This window comes from Desmodus rotundus, chromosome 2, assembly GCF_022682495.2.
Source record: "Desmodus rotundus isolate HL8 chromosome 2, HLdesRot8A.1, whole genome shotgun sequence".
Classification (NCBI taxonomy): domain Eukaryota; kingdom Metazoa; phylum Chordata; class Mammalia; order Chiroptera; family Phyllostomidae; genus Desmodus; species Desmodus rotundus.
In genome coordinates, this window is record NC_071388.1 from 98,994,361 (window position 1) to 99,017,768 (window position 23,408).

At 37.0% G+C, this 23,408-nt stretch overlaps 1 protein-coding gene across 2 annotated transcripts in view; it reads right to left on the minus strand.

The window, feature by feature from the left end:
• Positions 1-23,408, minus strand: part of IQCB1 (IQ motif containing B1) — a 55,668-nt gene that overhangs the window by 10,341 nt on the left and 21,919 nt on the right. For both annotated transcript variants that reach the window (XM_024578068.4, XM_024578067.4), the window contains 5 exons: positions 17,313-17,491; positions 15,001-15,110; positions 14,413-14,522; positions 5,746-5,888; positions 3,977-4,125 (listed from right to left, as the gene is read on the minus strand). In XM_024578068.4, coding sequence (XP_024433836.1) covers positions 3,977-4,125; positions 5,746-5,888; positions 14,413-14,522; positions 15,001-15,110; positions 17,313-17,491 — 691 coding nt within the window. The remainder of the gene's footprint in view (positions 1-3,976; positions 4,126-5,745; positions 5,889-14,412; positions 14,523-15,000; positions 15,111-17,312; positions 17,492-23,408) is intronic.

Below are 23,408 nucleotides of genomic sequence, written 5' to 3' on the forward strand. Positions count from 1 at the left end.
CAAGAAATCAGCCTGGCTGACAACACTATGGGAGCTGAGATGAAAGAAAGGGCTAATGGTCTTCACATTCAGTTATGTAAAATTTCACGTATACCCGTCTTTTTAGTACAGTACTCAAGCCTTCAATTGTACTTGCACCTTCCTGTTGAGATCCTCTTATTTGCCTTTGATTCTTCCATTTCTTCATTTTTCTTGCATGCTTCTTCTGTCTTTCCTCTATCTCTTGTTTTTAGCACCATCTTTTTTTTTTTTTTTCAGTTTAGTACCAAAACTTTAAGAGAAAGTTTAGCACCAAAAATTTTAGTACTAAGTTTTAGGCTTATGATGCTATGTTGAGAACTGCAGAGCAAATGTTCCAAAACAGAGGAATCTCTGCCCTTAGATAAGAAAAGCCCACTGTGATGTTTCTCTCTTTTCCTCATTCTCTGTCATTTCAGGACTTTCTGAAATTGTATTTAGCTCCCAATTTTTATTTGTTTTCTCAACTGCCAATGGTGTGTTTCACTAAGTGCTTTTGTGGTTGGTCTGTGATGGACATGTGTAATGACACAATAGTACTTTTCTGCTATAATCAAGTAGCAAGGATTAACCATCATTCTGCCATAGGGACCAAATACATACCAGCAACCATTACCTTCCTTGTAAGCTTCTTAAAAGATGAGAATGCAAGACAAGAAAATCCTGGAGTATTAAAAGGGAAAAGGTAGCTAACTTCAAATTAAATTCCAACACTACACTACTACAGAGAACTTCAAATTGTCTATATAAGATGTACAATTTGAAATTAGCAAGTCTACACAGGGTTTCCTCAATTTTTAGCTACCTAAAAAGCAATGCCCCTGCTTTTGCACAAGGTAAAGGAGGAACAAAAAATAAACAACAGTGCTAGCCTTTTTTTGTGAAGGACACTAATAACCAGTTCCTCCTGAGGGACGAGTTAAATGAAATGATAACCTTACTTTTTCTCTGTGAAACAGATGAATGATTATTTCCTTTTCTTTCTTATCAAGGTCAACTGCAGTGGCAACAAAACTACAGGGTGGGGCCCTGGCTGGTGTGGCTCTGTGGACTGGGCACTGGCCTGAGAACCAGAGGGTCACGGGTTCGACCCCCAGTCTAGAGCACATGCCTGGGTTGTGGGCCAGGTCCCCAGTAGGGGGAGTGCAAGAGGCAACCACACACTGATGTTTCTTCCCCTCTTTCTTCCTCCTTTCCCCTCTCTGAAAATAAAATCTTTAAAAATACAGGGTGGGGCAAATGTAGGTTTACAATTGTTGGTATGTGAAACAGAGTTTGTTCTTGTATTATTTACTAATGACTATATTATTTTCCATACGAACAACTGTAGACCTACTTTTGCCCCACCCTGTATAGTGTGAGTTATATATATAGCTTTAAATTATGTAGTAGATACATCAGAAAAGTACAAAGAGTGTACTTGAACAGTAAAAAATTAAAAATAAAGTAAAAACAGGTCAAATTAATTTTTCATAGTTACAAAAACATAACTCAAATATGTAAAATATTAGCATTTCAACACACATCAATATAAAAAGTTATTAGTGAAATATTTAACACTCTTTTTTTTCCATAGTAAGTCTTCAAAAGCTGGTGAGTACTTAACACTTACAACACATTTCAATTTGGACTGGCTACATGTAAGTACTCAATAGCCACATGTGGTTATTGGTTACTGTACTAGAAAATACAAATCCAATTAAGCGTATGTCTTAGAAATGGATGCTTAAAAATGTGGCAAATGTGTCCTTTACTAACCATTCCCCTGTTCTACTTTTCCCTACTAATTTCCTTTTTCTTCCCTGTCTGTACTCTCATTTTTCTTTCTTTTCCATCTTTGAAAGTAATCTTCTTTCCTTTTCTATTTTTGACTAGCTTTGCTTTGGCTTCACTGTTTTTATTTTATTTTTGATTTTAGAGAGAGGGGAAGGGAGGGAGGAAAGAGAGGGAGAGAAACATTGATTGGCTGCCTCTGGTACTCGCCCTGGCCAGGGACCAAGCCTGTGGGTATGTGCCCGACCAGGAATCAAACTGGCAACATTTGGGTTTGCATGGCAACCAACTGAGCCATGCTGGCCAGAGCTTCACTGTTATTCTTAGTAGTGAGTTGCAAAGACTATAAGTATGATCTTGACCCATACCTTTTTTACCTTCAGTGGAGACCCAGATTCCTCTTTTCAGGTGGTTAAGGTACAAGGCAGAGCTGACGAATTTTGTTCCTCTTATGCCAAAGGAAAGTATGAAAGCCAAAACAACTTTGCTTACACAGCCCTCAGATATTTTCCTATGCTGACCCCTGCTTTTCTGTCAAAGTAATGTGGATAAATTAAGGTATCTCACTTTAGGGTAAAAGACCCTTTAAAAAGTATTGGGCTTATCTAAATCAGGCAAGGTAGTCAGTCAACTCAATCAAGGACCCCGTTGATTATCTGACAGGGAAGAGTTTTAAAAAGGAGGTTGCTATGAGGTAAAAGTATTAGAACGGACCCAAGGGGTCCTCTAAAGGAAATGTCTCCACTGACATCCATGGGTTAATCCTTAGATGGACTTGCTTAGCAGAGGGTTCATATCAAGTGTTGGTGTGATTCAGCAGTGGTACAGGAGTGTTGATGCAGATATAGTCTGAGATTAAAAGCCTGAGGAAGGAGGTGGCAAACATCTCTTCCTATTTTCCTAGAACTTACCTTAGTCGTTTTTTTTGAATGGTTTAAAAAAAATCTTTGTAAAATGTTAATCAGAGAATTCAGCAAAGAGACTGTTCAAAATCTATCACTGTGTAAAACCAAAATTGGCCTGACATTTAACAATAAGGGGTTGTAAAACTAAATGCTATAGGACCTGAAATACTAATATGAAAGTTAACCATGTATAAGTAAATAACCGGATATTAGGAAACTAGTCCTTAAATAAACAGCCTTGTGCTGGGTTTTTCCAAAGTGTATACAGTATATATACACATATACACACACATACATGTAAATATATTTATGGATATGTTGTGTATATATATGTATGCACTTCAGACAACCCCCAGGAAAATTATCATTTAAGAATACCTGGCCAGATAGATCAGTTGGTTAAAGCATTGTCCCAATATGCCAAGATTGTGGGTTTGATCTCTGGTCAGGGCACATACAAGAATCAACCAATGAGCCCTGGCTGGGTGGCTCAGTTGTTGAGTGCCAGCCTGAGAATCCAAGGGTCGCTAGTTCAACTCCCAGTCTAGGGCACATGCCTAGGTTGACAGCCAGGTCCCCAGTGGGGGCCATAAGAGAGGCAACCACACATTGATGTTTCTCTCCTTCTCTTTCCCTCTCCCTTGCCCTCTCTAAAAAATAAATAAAATCTTAAAAACAAAACAAAAAAAAAGGAATCAACCAATGAATGTAATAATGGAACAACAAATCTATGTTTCTCTCCCTCTCCCTCTCTAAAATCAATAAATAAAATGTAAAAAAAAAAGAACACCTCTCTATACCTCAATAATTATAATGATCTAATTATATCAATACTTTACCCATGCATTAAAAACATCAAATATGACATACTGCACTTGCATAGAACTTTGCAATTTACAAACCACTTTCCCATGTATTAGGTCATTTGATCCAAATAACAACCGAATGAAAATGGCAGGGTAGTCATCCATTCATATATCAAACACGTGCTGAGAGCTGATAACAATAAATAAGACTTAATTCCACATACTTGAGGTGCTCACAGCCCAAGTAAGAAAGAAAAGAAATTAACAAATAAACACTCCTGTACATCATAAACGTGTATAAGGGTCTATGAAAGTGCTAAGGACTGAGTGTCTAAAGTGGTATGAAGATTCTTATTGTATACGGGAGAAACTCACACTCAGGAAAGCTAAATGACCTGACCAAGATTTCACAGGAGGTCAACAGCAATGTTTTTGCCTCCTAATCCAGTATTCTTTTTACTACATCAGACTCACTGCTCTCTGAAGTGTGACAGCTGCTTTATACTCCATGAGAGATGGCTTCTGTTGGAGAAAAATTTTCCTTTCCCTGTACCCTCTCCAATGTTTCTGGATAATCAATGCTGATTTCTCTTCTATTTCCCGATTATGTTTTTCCACCTGACCTAAAAAGAGGATAGACACCATTACAACCTACTGACCTCTACGCTCTATCAAATTCTGGAATTAGGATAATGATAGTAACAAAAATATTACAGTCCTCTTTTTAAAAAGAATACTTTTCACTTATTTTCCCAATTCTATTATTTTACAATGGTTCAAAGATTTCAGAAACAAAGAACTCCAAAAGGTTTCCTAGATTTCAGGTTATACAGCTACTTTGGAGCAAAGATTCATAAAATGTTTTGTGTCACAGAAAAAAAGGGCTGGAAATCCAGTAGCAAGAACATTTTAAAAAAAAGAATCACCAGTACATGGTTAGAAAGTCATTTAGTACTTCCACAGGGAAAGGGAAAAACAGATCTATGTGTTATCTGTGTTTCCACATTTCTCTGAGTCACTCACTCGGTTCTACAGATGACTTTGTTTTTACTTTCTGGAAGTTGGTTAGTATATAGCCCAGGGTTCACAGCGGCTAACTGATAGAATAAGGCAGTAGAAGGTAATAATAAAAAGGGATGTATTTGAGAGACAGTACAAAAAATTGATAGAATTTAATGACCAACTGAATGTGGCAGAAAGAGAGGGGAAAAACTGTAGGTTGTTTCACAGATGGGAAACTGAGCAGACTACTGGTACAATTACCTGAGATTGGGAATGCAGAGAAAGGAAATTAGAAGGGGGGAGATAAGGACTAGATTTTGGGATGTTTGTGGCTACCTAAATAAAACTACCCAAAAGGCAGCTGGCTACAAAGCTATGTTGTCCCATAGTCAACACTAGCAAAGCAAAAACCCCCTAAAAACCAAAAAACTACTTAAGTTTAAATAAAATAAAGTAAAAAACTCAGGTCCTTAAGTAAAGTACACTAACCACATTTCAAGTACTCAAATCACTTCTAGCCAGTGGCTAAGTTTGGACAGTGCAAATACAAAACATTTCATTTTGTGTTGGGAGGGAGGGTGAGAATGGAGACAAAGATTTCAGAATGCTCAACAATCAGTTAGTAGTTGAAGCTACAGTCATGGATATGATACCACAGTAACAGCAGCCTGCCAATAATTGGGTGGAGTTGCAACACCAAGAGGCAGCTGTATTTATGGAAAGGTAGCAAAATAAGAAACTAGTGAAGGACACTGGGAATGAGTACTAGGAAGGAAGAACAAAAAAAGACCTTGAAACCAGTCAGATCTCAGACTACACTTTAATATGAATTTCAGCTTAATGTGTCAAAGGTGACAAGAAGGTGTCAAAAGGTTTGTACTGGGGTATGAGTGAAGTTTCTAATGGCAGAATGGTGATATTCTAACTCCAGCTGTCAATTCATGGGATTCTTTCTATATGTCATTGACATCTATCTTTAAGACTATGTTTGCCCATTTCACTAATTTATCTGAAATATAAGAATAGAAAAATTAGTGGAGAGATAGCTCATCATCAAGTAATAGGCCTTAGTAAGAAAAAGTAGTCACTTTTTTTAATTCAAGAGATTTAATAAGGTTTATCTTATTAAAAAGGAAAAGGTCCAAATTTTTAAAAAGAAATCACCAAATAGCTAGGAAATTTGGTTTATTACAAGATATCCTAAACATTCTTACACTTATAAAATTGATACTGCTACCCACCTGGATGAACTATTTCCAGCATACTCAGCCGTAATTCTCGGGAAAGTCTCATGGCTCTCTGTCTTTGAAGCTGCAGTTGTAATCTGTGGTCCTCTTCTTCCTTCTGCCTATTTAGCTCCAGTAATATCTTTGCTCGTTTAGATCTGTGATGGAAACAGTAAGTACCATATACATAATTTTCATAAATCCTATGTCTACTCAGAAGTATATTAAAAATGCTTAAACTCATCAGTAATCATATGAATACAGACAAAATTTTTTTTAACATAATTCCTAGTGTTGTTGGAGTATAATGAAATGAATTTTCACATGCTATTGCTATATAACCTCCCTGGAGAAATATTTTAAAAACACATCAAAGCCCTAATGGTAACCAATTAATTCCATTTCTAGTAATTTTCTTAAGGTAAAACCTGGTATGTGTGTGAAGATTTATATTCATAGATGTTCTCCATAGCATTGCAACAGTAACAAGTTGAAAACAAACCATATGTCCCACAATAGTGAGCTGGATAAATCTGGTTCACTGGATAGGTACTACGAAAAAATAGAAATTTCAAAGAATATTCAGTAACATGGGAATATACCAACAATCTAATGCCAAGTGAAAATAAAATCAGGACATAAAAAGATCCAAATTCTGTTAAAAACATATATATATATAATATCTATATAGGAAAATAAATGGCTAAAAACAAAAATGTCAACAGGTATCTACACTGCATGGAATGATTATGGGCAATTTTAATTTTCTTCATATGTTTACCTATTTCTCAATTATTATTACTTTTAGAATATGTGGCCACAAAATTTTATTTAATTAGTATTTCTGTATTATCTGCTTTTACTTACCAAACTTTCTACTTAGCCATTTCCAACCAGTTTTGAATGCTTCCTACATCACTATGTAAGGGGATCACATATATTGGTCCCTAGTAAACATACTACACTCAAAAAGCCTTCAGATAAGCATAGAAAAAGAAATCAAAGAGGGTAAGAAGAGAAGCAGAATGCAGTATTTATCTCTGTAGACTCAATCTGCATGTACCTCACTCAAGAGCATTTGCTTTCCTTGTACTCTTAAAAGGTAGACGTCATAATGGTGCAGAGAGGGTTGTTTTTCAACTCAATTTCTTTTGAAAAATCAAGAACAATTAGGCATAAGAAAACTTTAAAACAAAAGTATTTTAAAGCAGAGAAGAACTCATAAAATAATTTTGGTAACATTTCGTGTTTGTTGTTTTCTTTCAGTTTCTTAACTGCTACCGATTACAATTTGTTTTCTTTGGTTTTACACTTAGACCAAAGTTGAGAGTTTATTTCTTTCAAAATGTCTTTCTTGATCACAATTTAAAAACAAAAAACACCCCGAACTGACAGAAAATCGAACTGTATGGAAGTCCCACAACCAAGGAGATAAAGAAGAAACATTCATCCAGACCAGTCGGAGGGGCAGAGACAGGCAGCTGGGCAGAGAGGACTCATGGCAAGGCGGCAGCTGGCAGACCCAGCAAGGTGGTGGACTGTGGAGCAAGGTGGGCAAAGCTGTAGCTGGCCAGCCAGGCAGCAGCTGGTGGACCAGGTGACAGATCACACGACCCAGGGCTCCAGAGCAGGGAAATAAAGCCTCAAACCACTGATTGAAAACACCTGTGGGGGTTGAGGCAGCAGTGGGAGAAACTCCCAGCCTCACAGGAGAGTTTGTTGGAGAGACCCACAGGGGCCTAGAATGTGCACAAACCCACCCACTCAGGAAGCAGCACCAGAGGGGCCCAATTAGACTGTGGGTAGCAGGGGAGTGACTGAAAAGTGGCAGAGAGTGAAGCAAGCGCCATTGCTCCCTATTGGACCTCTACCCCACATACAGCATCACAATGCAGCCACGAGCGTTACCCCACCCCGGTGGACACCTAAGGCTCCGCCCCTTTATGTAACAGGTGTGCCAAGACAAAAAAAATGGCCCAAATGAGAGAACAGATCAAAGCTCCAGAAAAAATACAACTCAGCCACAAAGAGATAGCCAACCTATCAGATGCACAGTTCAAAACACTGGTAATCAGGAAGCTCACAGAATTGGTTGAATTTGGTTGCAAATTAGATGAAAAACTGAAGGCTATGCTAAGAGAGACAAAGGAAAATGAACGGGGAACCAATAGGGATGGGAAGGAAACTGGAACTCAAATCAACAGTGTGGACCAGAAGGAAGAACATCCAACCAGAAAAGAATGAAGAAACAAGAATTCAAAAAATGAGGAGAGGCTTAGGAACCTCCAGGACATCTTGAAACATTCCAACATCTGAATTGTAGGGGTGCCAGAAGGAGAAGAGGAAGAACAAAAAATTGAAAACTTACTTGAACAAATAATGAATGAGAACTTCCCTAATCTGGCAAAAGAAATAGACTTCCAGGAAGTCCAGGAAGCTCAGAGAGTCGCAAAGAAGCTGGACCCAAGGAGGAACACACCAAGGCACATCATCATTGCATTCCCCAAGATGAAAGAGAAGGAGAGAATCTTAGAAGCAGCAAGAGAAAAGGACACAGTTGCCTACACAGGAGTTCCCATGAGACTGTCAGCTGATTTCTCCAAAGAGACCTTACAGGCAAGAAGGGGCTGGCAAGAAGTATTCAAAGTCATGAAAGGCAAGGACCTACATCCAAGATTACTGTATCCAGCAAAGCTATCATTTAGAATGGAAGGGAAGATAAAGTGCTTCTCAGATAAGGTCAAGTTAAAGGAGTTCATCATCACCAAACCCTTATTATAGGAAATGTTAAAGGGACTTATCTAGGAAAAAGAAGATCAAAAATAGGAACAGTAAAAATGACAGCAAACTCACAGTTATTAACAACCACACCTAAAACAAAAAGAAAAGCAAAGTAAGCCAACAACTAGAACAGGAACAGAACCACAGAAGTGGACATTACATGGAGGGTTATGTACAGGGGAGGGGGAAGGGGAGGGAGGGGGGAAAGGTACAGAGAATAAGCAGCATAAATGGTAGGTAGAAAATAGACAGGGGGAGGGTAAGAATAGTATAGGAAATGTAGAAGACAAAGAAGTTATATGTATGACTCATGGACATGAACTATAGAGGGGGAATGTGGGAGGGAGGGGGTGTGCAGGATGGAGGTACGGGGGGGAAATGGGACAACTGTAATAGCATAATCAACAAATATATTTAAAAATAAAATAAAATAAACTCAAGCAATTAAAAAAAAAAAAAAAGCATGGAGACATGGAAAGGGCTGGCCCCTGCTCCCAAGTGAGGCAGTTGAGAATCTGGAGGGAAATCTTGGCTGCAAAAGTACTCCCTGAGGAGTGTGGGGTCTCAACCCCATGCCGGATCCCCAACCCAGAGCACCAGAGCTGTGAGGAAGTGTACCAGTCAGGAAAAGGAGCCCACAAAACATCTGGCAGTGAAAATCAGTGGACGTTCTGTCTCCCTAGGAGAGAAGGGAATATGCTTGAAACCCAAGTGCTCTCTTAAAGGGCAATACACAGGATCTTGATCTTGGACACTTACCAAGGGCTCTGGTAGAGGGAAGCACATATGGGAGTTATAGAGAGATCTGGGTTATATGGCCCCAAGGAAAGATATGGAGAGTCAGCCACGGAGGTCCAAGGTCCCTGTGCTGAGTCCCTATCCCATACTACACTCAGACACCATCTTCCCAGGATTGAGCCCTCGTATTCTTACAGCACCAGCCTGGGAACTGCATTAGCCCATCCTCCAACTACTGTTGGCACCACCCAGCTGAACTTGAGTCCGGCAGGAAGGTCTGTCTGCTGGCTGCACTCAGCAAGGATGTTTGATGTGCTCTTTTTCTGGAGAAACTCCTGGCAGGCACTCAATCACTGAGCTGTGTAGCTGTGGAACAGAAGCCATTCTCCTCCTCAGTGCATGCACAGATACAGCACACAAGACTACAATAGGAGACTCATTTGACCTGTCCTACCAACTCCCACTGACCCCACGCTGCTGCGCTTGCTCCTGCAGAAGGGCTGGCCGACTGTACCCAAATGGAACCTGTGGTGCACTGGAATAATTAGGGGTGCACAGTTAGGGGCAGAGACTCAACTAGAGACTCAGTGGAATGGCTCTGGAGTAGGGGCCACTTTCTCCATACCGAGTGCCTTCCCATCCTACTCCCAAGCATGAGATCCATTAGCCCTGTCCTCCTGACACCAGTCGCCCACCCTATTGAGCTTGTGGCACATGGAAGAGACTGCAGGTTGTGGCCAGCCTGGGCCCATTCTACAGTCTGTCTTTGGAAGGCTCTTGAGGAAGACCAGTTAACCTCAGTGGGTAGTGAAGCAGTGGGCGAGTGGAGGCAAATCTTAGGGTGCCTTTGGCCTTTAACTGATCTGCCCCTAGTTCAATGCTGGGTGAAGCCAACCCTCGTACACAGCTTAGCCCCTTCCTATGTGGGCCTCTACTGGGCCCATACCAAGGCCCAGTAGAGGCAGCCACAGTGAATCAGGTGATAGCTCCAGACAGGTAGCCGAAGGCTGGTTATAGGCAGCTTCTGACACTGACCTTCCTGCAACCCCACCCAAGTGAACCCAGAACCAACACAACCAGTAGTGGGCTTCAGACCACAGCAAAGCTCGACCTCACTAACCATACAAGTGGCACACCCAAAGCCAGATCCTAGCAGGGACAACTGCTAGGGACAACTCTACCTTGGTGGGCAGCCCCCGCACAGTGGCTCATACACTGTAACTGAGGTTGATCCTTATAGTCAGCCAGCCTGAAGGTTAACCCTACCCACAAATGGGCCAACAGCATTCAAGGCTCAACTGCAACAGAAGGGTATACATAACTCACACAAGACATTCCTGGAGCATCTAGCTCACATGAACTGGAAGATTGTGCCACTGAGTCCCAGAAGATACCTACAAAATACAACCATAGTAACAAGTTTGGGAGTCATAGCAGATATACATAATATACTGAGACAAAAAAAAAAAAAAAAGGCAGAAAGTGAGGAAACAAACATTCCCCAAAATGAAAGAACAAGAGAAATCCCCAGATAAGGAATTAAATGAAATATAAGCAACAAAGACACCAGATGCAGAGTTCAAAACAATGGTTATAAGGGTACTCAAGGACCTTAGGGAAAAATGATCTCAGTGAGAACTGAAACAGAGATAGGAGGCAATAAAAAAAGACATAGAAACTGTAAAAACAGAAATACAGGAATAGAATATCTAAAATAAAGAATACACCAGAAAGAATCAAAAACAGGTTAGATAAAGCAGAGGACTGAATCAACAATTTAGAGGACAAAATAACAGAAAACACCCAAGCAGAGCAGGAAAAATAAAAAAGAATTTTAAAAGTGATAGAAGTGTAAAAGACCTCTGGGACATCATCAATCATAACAACTTCTGCACAATAGGAATACCAGAAGGAGAAAGGAGAGAGCAAGAGATCAAGAATCTGTTTGAAGAAATAATGGCTTAACCTGGGGAACGAAAAAGACATACCCGTTCAAAAAGCATAGAGTCCCAATCAAGATGAACCCAAAGAGGACCACACCAAACCACATAAAAATTAAAATAGCAAATGGTAAAGACAAAGAAAGAATCTTAAAAGCAGTAAGTAAGAGGGGCTCCCATATAAGACTGTCAGCTAATTTCTCAACAGAAACACTTCAGGACAGAAGGGATTGGCATGAAATATTTCAAGTAATGAAAAGCAAGGAACTGCAACCGAGACTACTCTATCCAGCAAGGCTATCATTTAAAAATTGAAGGTGAAAAAAAGAGCTTGCTAACCAAAAAGAAGCTAAAGGAGTTCATTACAACCAAACTAGTACCTCAAGAAAGGTAAAGGGTCTTCTTTAAGAAGAAAAAAAAAACCCAGAGGAATATTGTTATGAAGAACAAAATGGCAATAAATATGTAGCTATCAATAATCATTTTAAATGTAAACAGATTAAATTCTTCAATCAAAAGACATAGGGTTGCTGAATGGATAACAAGACCCATATATATGCTGTTTACAAGAGACCACCTCAGAACGAAAGATACACACAGACTGAAAGTAAAGGGATGAAAAAAAGATTTTGTGCATGAAAACATATGGCAATACTTTGTGAGACAAAACAGAATTCAAAACAAAGCCCATAACAACATACAAAAAGGAGATTACATAATACTAAGCAGATCAATCCAATAAGAGGACATACATTGATTAACCCAACATAAAAGCCCCTAAATATGGACTAAAGGGAGAGACTGACAGTAATACAGGCATAGTGAGGGATTTTAACACCCTATTAACATAAATGGATAGATCTTCCAGACAAAAAATCAACAAACAGCAGCCTTAAACGACACACTACACCAGATAGGTTTAATTGTTAGTGAAAATGCAGATTGGTGCAGCCACTGTAGAAAGCAGTATGGAGTTTCTTCAAAAAATTAAAAATGGAACTGCCTTATGACCCAGCAATTTCACTTCTGGGAATATAACCAAAGAAATCTGAAACACTATTTGAAAAAATGTATGTTCCCCTATGTTCCCCATTGTTATTTACAATAGCTAACATTTGGAAGCAGTCCAAGGTGGGTGGATAAAAAAGCTGTTGTAGATTTACACAATGGACTACCACTTGGCTGTAAAAAAGAGTGAAATCTTACCTTTTGTAACATCACGGATGGACCTGGAGAGTATTATGCTAAGTGAAATAAGCCAGTTAGGGAAAGATAAGCACCATATGATTTTACTTCTATGTGGCATCTAATGAACAAAATAAACTAATAAAACAGAAACAGATTCACAGATACAGAGAAGACTGACAGCTGTCAGAGAGGAGGGCAATTGGGGGTCTGGGTGATAAAGGTGAAAGGATTAATAAGCAAAGTAAACAAACAAAAACTCAGACACAGAAAACAGTATTGTGTACCAGAGTGAAAGGGGGGACGGGGCAGGTAGAATAGGTCATGGGGGGGATTAAGGGTGATGGAAGGAGACTTGACATTGGGTGGGGAACACACAATATAATATACAGATGATGTATTATAGAATTGTACACTTAAAACCTATATAATTTTATTAACCATATCACCCCAATAAATTCAATACAAATTTTTTAAAAAACAAAAACCAGAATGTCTTTCTTATCTATATTATCAAAGGTAAAGAAGACCTCAAGTATATGTGTGCCAAAAGGAGAAGGGGTTCTAGAGAGGTTGTAGGGTGAGTTGAATAGTATCTAGGTATCTCTTGCTTCTCCCGAGAGTCAGATCAACTTAAAAACCTTTCTCTTCCCTTCCCAGTAGCTGTTGGAAACATGCCTCTCCTATGGAACCTTTGGGGACTTCTGGGTTGTGAGCATGTAGGTAAGGATGTTTTGCCCTTTACCTACTTACGGAGGGTAAAAGAGAACAGACCCTAAAACAACATCTTCTTCCAAATTGATGAAAACAAAACAAAACAACACTTGTTTCTAACTACTAGGTGATTATAGATTACAACACCTATTGTGTATTTATCATTACTTTTAATACACTAAACATAGAAATCATTAAAACTGCTTTACTAGGACATTTAATCTGGCAAAAAAAACCCATTAAGTTTGGGAAACAGCTTAAGCTTACAGGTAATGAAATATGGCAAAACTGAAAGACTATGAAGCATATAGGTGGAAGTAAAATATAAACCAACGAGATAGTCAGAAAGTGAGGTTCATTGACTGAAATGACTACAAATTGTAAATATGCTTCTGGATTCATGAGATTTAATTTCATCCTTGAAAGCATGCATGTGCATATACACACACATACCACAAACAAGATAGCTCTTAGGTCATTTTATGAAAAAGTCATTTATGATAAAGGATGCATTTCTCACGCAGTCTAGCTTAAAGCTAAATTTTAGTTCACTATTTTAAAATATTTTTATAACTGAGAAATGCAGCTGCACTTACTAAGAGTTTGTTTGCTTAAAAAAACCACTGACTTCTGCAACATGCAAGTTTCACTTAGGCAAACTAAAATTTAGCTTTAAGCTAGGCTGCATGAAAAATCACCTCTGAGATGGGTCTATTTATCATAAGTGACCTAAGCGCTAAGTCATTTATATGTGTGTTCGTTTCATTGCCTCTAAGTACCTGATAGGTTAGTCATATCAAAAACTAGGCCATGTCTTCAGTATTTCATTTTTAGTTTACTTGAAACAGACATAAATGATAAACTATGTCATATCTCAATAACCTTATCTATTTGTGCCCTATTTACTGAGAAATACAAGGTTGACATACTTAAATACACAAACATGTTTTTATCGTAACTACATATAAACAATTATAGCAATTTTTGGTTTAAAGGGTTTAAAAAGGTAATCGACTATCACTGGCTTCCCCCATAGGCTCAGCCCACAAAAACATCTTATTAAGTGAATAAGATTATGTATATGTTACATTACAGTCTTGTCTTACATTATGTCCTCTGCTTTGAAAGTGCATCTAGTTACTGGAGTGCTGTTACTCAGAAATGTATATAACAACAATGAAAGTAAGAATAAAAGAAACAGATTAGAAAATTGAAAAAAAAAAACCCACAAAAACCCAAATCCCTATGTTTTCACTCAGCTATACTCTAATTAAGATGTACCTAGACCTCTCGGGTCATCATTCCTCTCACCAAAATTTTTTACCTGAAATTCCTCTGTAAAATAATCACAGCAGATGGAAGCTTCTTTAATCTCTTCCTGGTTTGGAAACCCTTCCAATAAGCTTGAATCAAGCAAGCTGCTTGGTGTAGTTTCTGAAATTAAACGCCAGAATTAACTTAGAGACATCTATAAGAAAGACTTTTTTAGTAAGTTTACCTCTTAAACTATCAGGCCTGAGGAAATATTAATACCATCTCTAATATGTTGGGCACGAGGCAACATTTTCTTAGGCCCAGGTCAAGGAAAGCGTATGAATATTAAACCTGACCCCCCCCCCCCCCCAAAGGAGGTATGTTAGGCTCACTTAGGCAATACCTAAAATGTGGATTCAACGTATAAAGAACTCTGTACAGGCTAAAAAATAAAAATTAAAAAGGGCCTGGTGTTAACATTCAGTCCATAAATAATCCCTTTCCCCATCAAACTATGGCTGCTCTGGATCTTGGGAAATAACTAAAGAAAGGGGGAGAAAGAAAAAACAAAAGATTCAAGAGGCTACCACTCCAAATTTTGAAATTAAAACACTTACTGAAATGTTAGCAAGTTATCATACACATCATAAATTAATACCTGCTCTTCTACTTCCTGATCGACCTTAGGGCTTAAAAGGCGAACAAGCTGTCTAAATTCTTGACAAAACTCTGTCCCAGGCTCTTGTTTATTTAGTAGGCTTCTGAGTCCTGAAATGGAATAAAACAGATACAATTAATACTAACAGAACATGATTTTATTAGCTAATCTGTTAATATGAGGTTAAAAAGGCTGATTTAGAAACAAAGGAACATAACAAGATTAATCACATGATTTTGTTTTTCCTTATCTCAAAGACTTTCAGAGTAAGGACTTTAGGATACTCCTCTGTCCTAAGAGTTCTTATGTGCTCTATCCTAAAAATCCTTGTGTAATCTGATGCAAAATGTTTAGTCAATCGCTTTAATTTAAAAAAGGGGAGTGGAATCATTGCAATAAGTTGAAAAGTAGATACATAATTTACTTTCTGTTTTAACATAAATAACTTAAACTGAAATATTTTCTAAAAGATAATGAATACATACTGAGTAATGCCTACCCAGTAGAAACACTTAAGCAGGTTTAATTATTAGTCACTATTAATTAAAGTTATTGTTAAATAAAAATATACAGTACTGTAAATAACTTGGGGCAAATCAATAGGTTCCTGAGCAAATAGCATAGGAGTGTTATAACACTAAAATATTCCATTTTCATTCCAAAATAAAACAAAACAGCATGAAGTACAAAGTATGTACAATTTCCAAGACATGTTGAAATGACATATTATAATGTATATATTCAATGTAAGTAAGTTAGCTATGATGGCTTTGGAGTGTACAATTGGGGAAGCCACTATATGAATCTTTCCACAATTCTTACTCTCTTTAAGACTGAAGTTCTCGGGGGTGGGGGGTGGAGGCGGAAGAGGGCATAGGGGGATAAATGATGATGGAAAAAAAGGACTGAAGTTCTCAGTAGTATTAGTAATTGTAAAATATCTTGAAGAAACTGAGTAAGTTCTACTATTCAGAAAAGAAAGGGAAGGATTGTTAAGGTGAAATTCCTTTATAATGAACTGCTGGAATATTCACATTTCTATAGAAGAAATTACAGATTTAAAAAATGTACATCTGGCACAATATCAACTAGATGATTTTATTACTGGCACTTTCTCTCCTTCTCTATCCCTGTAACACAAAATAATTACAATGTTCATAGTAATGACTGGTACAAGGCAAGTTAGTAAAAGTGTACCAACAAGAATTATGAAAGAATAGCCCTGGCTGGTGTGGCTCAGTGGATTCAGCGCTGGCCTGCGAACCAAAGGGTTGCCGGTTCAATTCCCAGTCAGGGCACATGCCTGGGTTGTGGGCCAGGTCCCCAGTAGGGGGTGCTCAAGAGGCAACCACACTGGGATGTTTCTTTCCCTCTCTTTCTCCTTCCCTTGCTCTCTCTCTAAAAAAATAAAAAATCTTAAAAAAAATTATAAAAGAATACTTTGGTATTAAATGTGTCACATTGCATTCTAATCTTTTAAATTTTCCTTGATATAATCCTGTATAAATACATATATTTAATAAACTAGAATCTACTTCCTCATTCTAAGAAAATATACTCAATAAGAAAATACACTGTAGTGATTCATGACTGGCGAGCAAAGAAATAAAACAAAGCTAACATAAATTTGCTTGAAAATTTTTAGAAAACTGTGTAATCTTAAGTAAATTACCTAACTTTTCTGTGTCTCTGTTCCCACTGCTATAAAATAAAGAATAAATAGCCCTCATAGGTTTGTTATGATATTTTAATGCATGTAAAGTATGTAGAGTAGAATCTAACACACAGTAAACCTTCAATTAAATGGAAGCTATTATGTGAGAATGGTAATACATTAAGCCCTTTCCACCTTAAAATTTTCTGACTCTTTATTCACATATACATTTAATTTAGCAGTGAGGAGAATGTTTTGTTTTTGAGGAATGTTTGTTTTTGAGCAGTAAGGGAGTTAAAGAGTAATTATTAATTGATGTAAAGACCAAAAGTGTGGTCAATTGTCAAGCACAGCTCTGTTTTCCCCAGTAAAGTTAGTCTTGGTAAGGTCACTGATCTGTTTGGTCATAACTTTATAACACTATATGGTATATTCAATACACAACTTTTTTGTCAGAGAGTAAATATTAATTGTCAACTCATCACAATGTACCATATGCTGTCTGTGAAGACAGGAAGACAGCTTGATTACATAAATACTTTTTCCTGAATTGGTTATCTGTTGTGATAGGGTTTTATTTGCACATTTCAATTATTGCCTTTTTCAATAAAAATGTTATTTTTTCAAATCTCAAGAAAAGAAAGAATAAATGTACTACCTTTGTAGCAGGCACTTAGTCTTAGTAAAATCAAAATTTCCTGATGGGATTGTGCCATCAACAGTAGCAGCTTTGTAGCAGTACTTCTCATGACTGGACTAAGAGTTGATAAAAGCTTGAAAATAACTTCATCTAGAATTGAATGCAGCGTTTTTGCTTCTATTCTGAGTAAATCACCACTAATAAAACAAAATTAAAAAATGAAAAAATGTACCATTATTAATTGATATATAGATATCACAACATATTAAAGATAAAATGTTCAGCAACTTGATGCCTGACTGGCCTGATCCAAGAAGATAACCATTTTTTTAAATGTGTAGCTTAGTTCCAAGAATGCAGCACAACAAATCGATTAGTATTTATTGAATTCATACTATGTCTAAGGCACCATGCTAGGTAAAATAGGGAATACAAAGTAGCCAGAGGCCCTCTCCTCAGAAAAACATACAACCAAATTGTGGAGTAAAGATAAATGTGTAAAATGCTAAATAGATGACTCAAAAGCTTCAAGGCAACAATAAGAAAACCACAAGACAGTAGTATTACATGGTTCATTGCTTAATGATGTATGGAGACAAAAATGCTTGACTGTACTAGCTAGAAACTCCAATACAATGTTCAGAAATGATCAGAGTGGGCGTTCTTGTCTTGGTCGGTATTACAGGATAGCATTTAGTAATTTACCATTAAGAATCTCAACTGTAGGTTTCTCCTAGATGTCCTTCATCAGGTTGAGGAAGTACTACCTCCTATTACTACTTTGCTAAGAGTTGTTTTGTTTTAAATTGAATTTATTGGGGTAATATTAGTTAATGAAATTATATAGGTTTCAGTTGTACAATTCTATAATATATAATCTGTATATTGTATTGTGTGTTCTTCACTCAAGGTCAAGTATCCTTCCATCACTATCTAACCCACCATACCCTCTTCTACCTTCCCCAAACCCCCTCTCCCTCTGGTAATCACCTTACTGTTGTCTGTGTCTATGAGGCTTTTTTGGGGGAGGGGGAGGAGGCTTAATCCCTTCACCTTGTCCAGTGCCCAAACTGCCTTCCCATCTGACAGCTGTCAGTCTGTTTTCTGTATCTATGAGTCTGTTTCCATTGTATTTATTTCGATTAGATTTCACATAAAAGTGAAATATATGGTACTTGTTTTTCTCTCACTGGCCTCTTTCACACAGAATGACACTCTCCAGGACCATCCAAGACAACACAGAAGGTAAGACCGCATTCTTTTTCACTGACAAGTAGTATTCCATTGTGTAAATGCACCATAGTTGGTTTTATCTACTCATCTACTGATGGGCACCTGGGCTGCTTCCAAATCTTGGCTATTGTAAATAATGCTCCAGTAAATACAGGGGTGCGTATATTCTTTCAAATTCATGTTTTGAGTTTCTTCAGATATAATCCCAGAAGTGGAATTTGCTGGGTCATAAAGCAGTTCCATTTTTAAGTTTTGCAGGTAACTCCATACTGCTTTCCACAGTGGCTGCACCATTCTGCATTCCCACCAACAGTGCACAAGGGTTCCCTTTTATTCGCATACTTGCCTACACTTGTTTGCTAATTTATTAATGATAGCCATTCTGACAGGCATGAGATGATATCTCACTGTGGTTTTAATTTGCATTTCTCTGATGATTGGTGACAAGGAGCATCTTGCATACGTCTATTGGCCATCTGCATGACCTCTTTGCAGAAGAGTCTATTGAGGTCCTTTGCCCATTTGTATATTGGTTTCTTTTCTCTTGGTGTTGAGTTTTATAAGTTCCTTACAAATTTTGGATATTGACCCACTATTAGATATATCACTGATGAATTAGTTCTCCCACTCAGTGGGTTTTCTCTTCATTTTGTTGATGGTTTCCTTTGCTATGCAAAAACTTTTCAGTTTGATGGCAGTCACATTTGTTTATTTTTTCTTTTGTTTCCCTTACCTATGAAGATATATCAGAAAAAATACTGCTACGAGAAATGTTCAAGATTTTACTGCCTATATTTTCTCCTAGGATTTTTTATGGTTTCAAGTCTTACATTTAAGTCTTTAATCCATTTCGAGTTTTTCTTGTGTATGATTTAAGGTGGTCTAGTTTCACTTTTTTTGCATGTTATCTGTCCAATTTTACCAATACCATTTACTGAAAAGACTGTCTTTACCTCTCTGCATATTCTTGCCTACTTTGTCAAATATTAACAGACCATATAGGCATGGGTTTATTTCTTGGCTCTCTATTCTGTTCCATTGATCTACAAGTCTGTTTTTATGTGAGTACCATGATGTTTTGATTACTATAGCCTTGCAGTATAGTTTGATACCAGGTAGTGTGATTCCTTCAACTTTGTTCTTCTTTCTCAAGATTTCTGTGGCTAGTTGGGGTCTTTTGTGGTTCCATATAAATTTTTGGATTATTTGTTCTAGTTCTGTGAAATATGCCATTGGTATCTCAATAGGAATTGCACTGAATCTATAGATTGCTTTGGGTAGTATAGACATTTTAATTATGCTAATTTCTCCTATCCATGAACACGATATATGCTTTCACTTATTTTTCTTCTTTAATTTCTTTCTTCAGTGTCTTATTTTCCCAGTACAGATCTTTTACATGTTTGGTTAAATTTATTCCTAAATTTACATTTTTTTCATGCAATGTAAATGGGATTGTTTTCTTAGATTCCCTTTGTGATAGTTCATTATTAGTGTATAAACTGCAACTGGTTTCTGAATATTTATTTTGCATCCTGCTACTTTACTGAATTCATGTATCAGTTTTAGTTTTTTTTAAATTTAAAATAATTGATTTATTTAATTTTAGAGGGGAAAGGAGGGAAAAAGAGGAGATAAACATCAATATGCGGTTGCCTCTCACCCACCCCCCAACAGGGGACCTGGCCCGAAACCCAGGCATGTGCCCTGATTGGGAATTGAACCAGTGACCCTTTGGTTCGCAGGCTGGCACTCAATCCACTGAGCCACTCCAGCCTGAGCAGTTTTTTGATGGAATCTTTAGGGTTCTCTATATACAGTACCATGTCATTTGCAAATAATTACAGTTTTACTTCCTCCTTTCCAATTAGGATGCATTTTATTTCTTACTCTTGTCTGATTGCTGTGGCTATGACTTCCAGAACTATGTTGAGTAAGAGTGGTGAAAGTAGACATCACTGTCTTGTTCCTGACCTTAAGAGGAATGCTTGCAGATTTTACCTATTGAGTATGATGTTGGTTGTGGGTTTGTCATATATTACTTGTACTATATTGAGGTATGTTCCCTCTGTTCTCTGCAGTTTTGATCATAAGTGGTGTTGGATTCTATCAAATGCTTTTTCTGCATTTATTTGTATGATCTCATGGTATTTATCCTTCATTTTGCTTATGTGGTGTATCACATTTATTATCTGTGCCTACTGTAGCAACCTTAGAGCCCCAGAATAAATACCACCTGATCATTGTGTATGATCTTTTCAATGTGCTGCTGGGTCCAGATTGCTAATATTTTGACAACTTTAGCATTCAGCAGGTATACTGATCTATAATTTTCCTTTTTGTAGTACATTTGCCTGGTTTTGAAATTATGATAATGCAGGCCTCAAAATGAGTTTGGAGTTTCTTCCTCTTGAATTTTTTGGAATAGTTTGGGAAGGAGAGGTGCTAATTCTTCTTTGAACATTTGGTAAAATTCACCTGTGAAGCCACATGGTCCAGGACTTATGTTTATTGGAATTTTTTTTTTTTTACTGCTTCATTTTTATTAGGTATAATCTGTCTATTCAGATTCTCTGATTCTTCCTGATTTACTTTGGAAAATTGTATGTTTGTAGGAATTTTTCCATTTCATCCAGGTTGTCCCAATTTTTTTGGTATATAGTTGTTTGTGTTATTTTCTTATAATCCATTATATATCTTTGGTATCAGTTGTTACTTCTGTTTCATTCTCTTTCATTTCTGATTTTATTTGGTGTCCTCTCTCTCTCTGATCTGAAGTTTGGCAATCTTTGACAGTAATACAGTCATAGTAAGGGATTTTAATCCCCATTGATATCAATGGATAGATCTTCCAAACAGAAAAGAAACAAGACCTAGCTGGTGTGGCTCAATGCTTAAGTGCCAGCCTGTGAGTCAAAGGGTCACAGGTTCGATTCCCAGTCTAAGGCACATGCCTGGGTTATGGGCCAGGTCCCCAGCAGGGGGCATGTGAGAGGCAACCACACATTGATGTTTCTTTCCCTCTTTCTCTTTCCCTTCCCTTCTCTAAAAAAATTAATTAAATAAATTTTTTTTAAAAAGTGAAAATAAACAAGAAGACAGCTACCTTAAATGACATACTAGAGCAGATGGATTTAATTTATATCTTCAGAGCATTTCACCCCAAAGCAGTAGCATATACAGTTTTTTAAGTGCACATGAAACATTTTATAGAATAGACCACATGTTAGACCACAAAACAAGTCTCAATACAGTCAGGACTGAAATCATATCAAGCATCTTCTCTGACCATAATGCTATGAAACTAGAAATCAATCACAAGAAAAAAACCCTGAAAAACACACAAAGACATGAAGGCTAAATAACATGTTACTAAACAATGAATGGGTTTAAAATGAAATAAAGGAAGAAATCAAGAGATACCTTGAAACAAATAAAAATGAGAACACAATTAACTCAAAACATGAAACACAACGAAAGCAGTCCTAATAGGGAAATTCACAGCATTACAGGCCTATTTTAAGAAACAAGAAAAACCTCAAGTAAACAACCTAACTTTACTGTTAAAGGAACCAGAAAAAGAACAACAAAGTGCAAAGTGAGTAGAAAAAAGGAAATAATAAAGATCAGACCAGAAATAAATAAAATAGAGTCTAAAAAAACAATAGAAAACATCAATGAAACCAAGGGCTGGTTCTTTGCAGTTTTCTTATTTCAAAAATCAAGAATAGATGTTGAATTTTATCAAATACTTCTTCTGCATCTATTAATATGATATGTTTTTCCTTTTTTGGTTTGTTACTATGATGAATTATAATGATTTACTTTAGAATATTACACTAGTCCTGAATTCCTGGGCTAAACCCAACCTATTCAGGTTGTACTGACTTTTTAATATACTGTTGGATTCAACTTGCTAAATTTTTGTTTATAATATTCTGCATTTCTGTTCTTGAGTATATTGATGAGTAGTTTTCTCAAGTCTTTAGTTTTGGTATCAAGGTATTGCTGACCTCATACAATGATTTTGGAAGTATTTCCTCCTCTCCAATTTCCTGGAAGTGTTTGTTTAGGATTATTTAGTTCGTAAATGTTCAGTAGAATTTATCAGTGAAGAAACTGTCTAGTCCTAGAGTTATTTTTGTGAAGTGTTGCAGCTACAAATTCAATTTTTTTACTTATAGGGATATTCAGGTTATTTATGATTTCTTGATGAGTTTTGGTAGTTTGTGTTTTTCAATTAACTTGTCTGTTTCATCTAGACAAAGTAGCTCATATTATTCCCTTGAGCTATAGACTCTACCACCTTATCTCAAATTCCTGATATTGGCAGTTTGCATTCTTTCTCCCCCCCCCCCCATGATCAGTCTTGTTACAGGTTTATTAATTTCAAAGATCTTCTCAAAGAACCAGCTTATAGTTTCATTGATTTTCTCTATTTTTTTTACTATTTTATTTCTTCTTTGATTTTTATTATTTTCTTTCTTCTGCTTACTTTGAGTTTAATTCCCTCTTTTCTTAGTTTCTTAAAGTAGAAGCCAAAGTCAATGATTTGAGACTTTTCTTTTCCAATACAGGTGTTTAGTGGTATAAGTGATATAAATTTTTCCACTGACTTTATAGTTATACTAGTCATGAACTCCTGGGATAAAGTCCTGATTTAATTTAGATGCATCCCCCCAAATTTGCACATGTTGTGTTTTCATTTCCATTCATTTAAAAATAATTTCCAACTTAATTTCTGATTTCTTCTTTGTCCTTTGGGTTATTGCATTAACTACTTCCCAAATATTTGGGGATTTTTTTTAGGGATCTTCTTGGTGTTGATTTCCATTTTAATTCCATTGAGGGCAGTATAAGTGAAATACTTTTATGTTTATT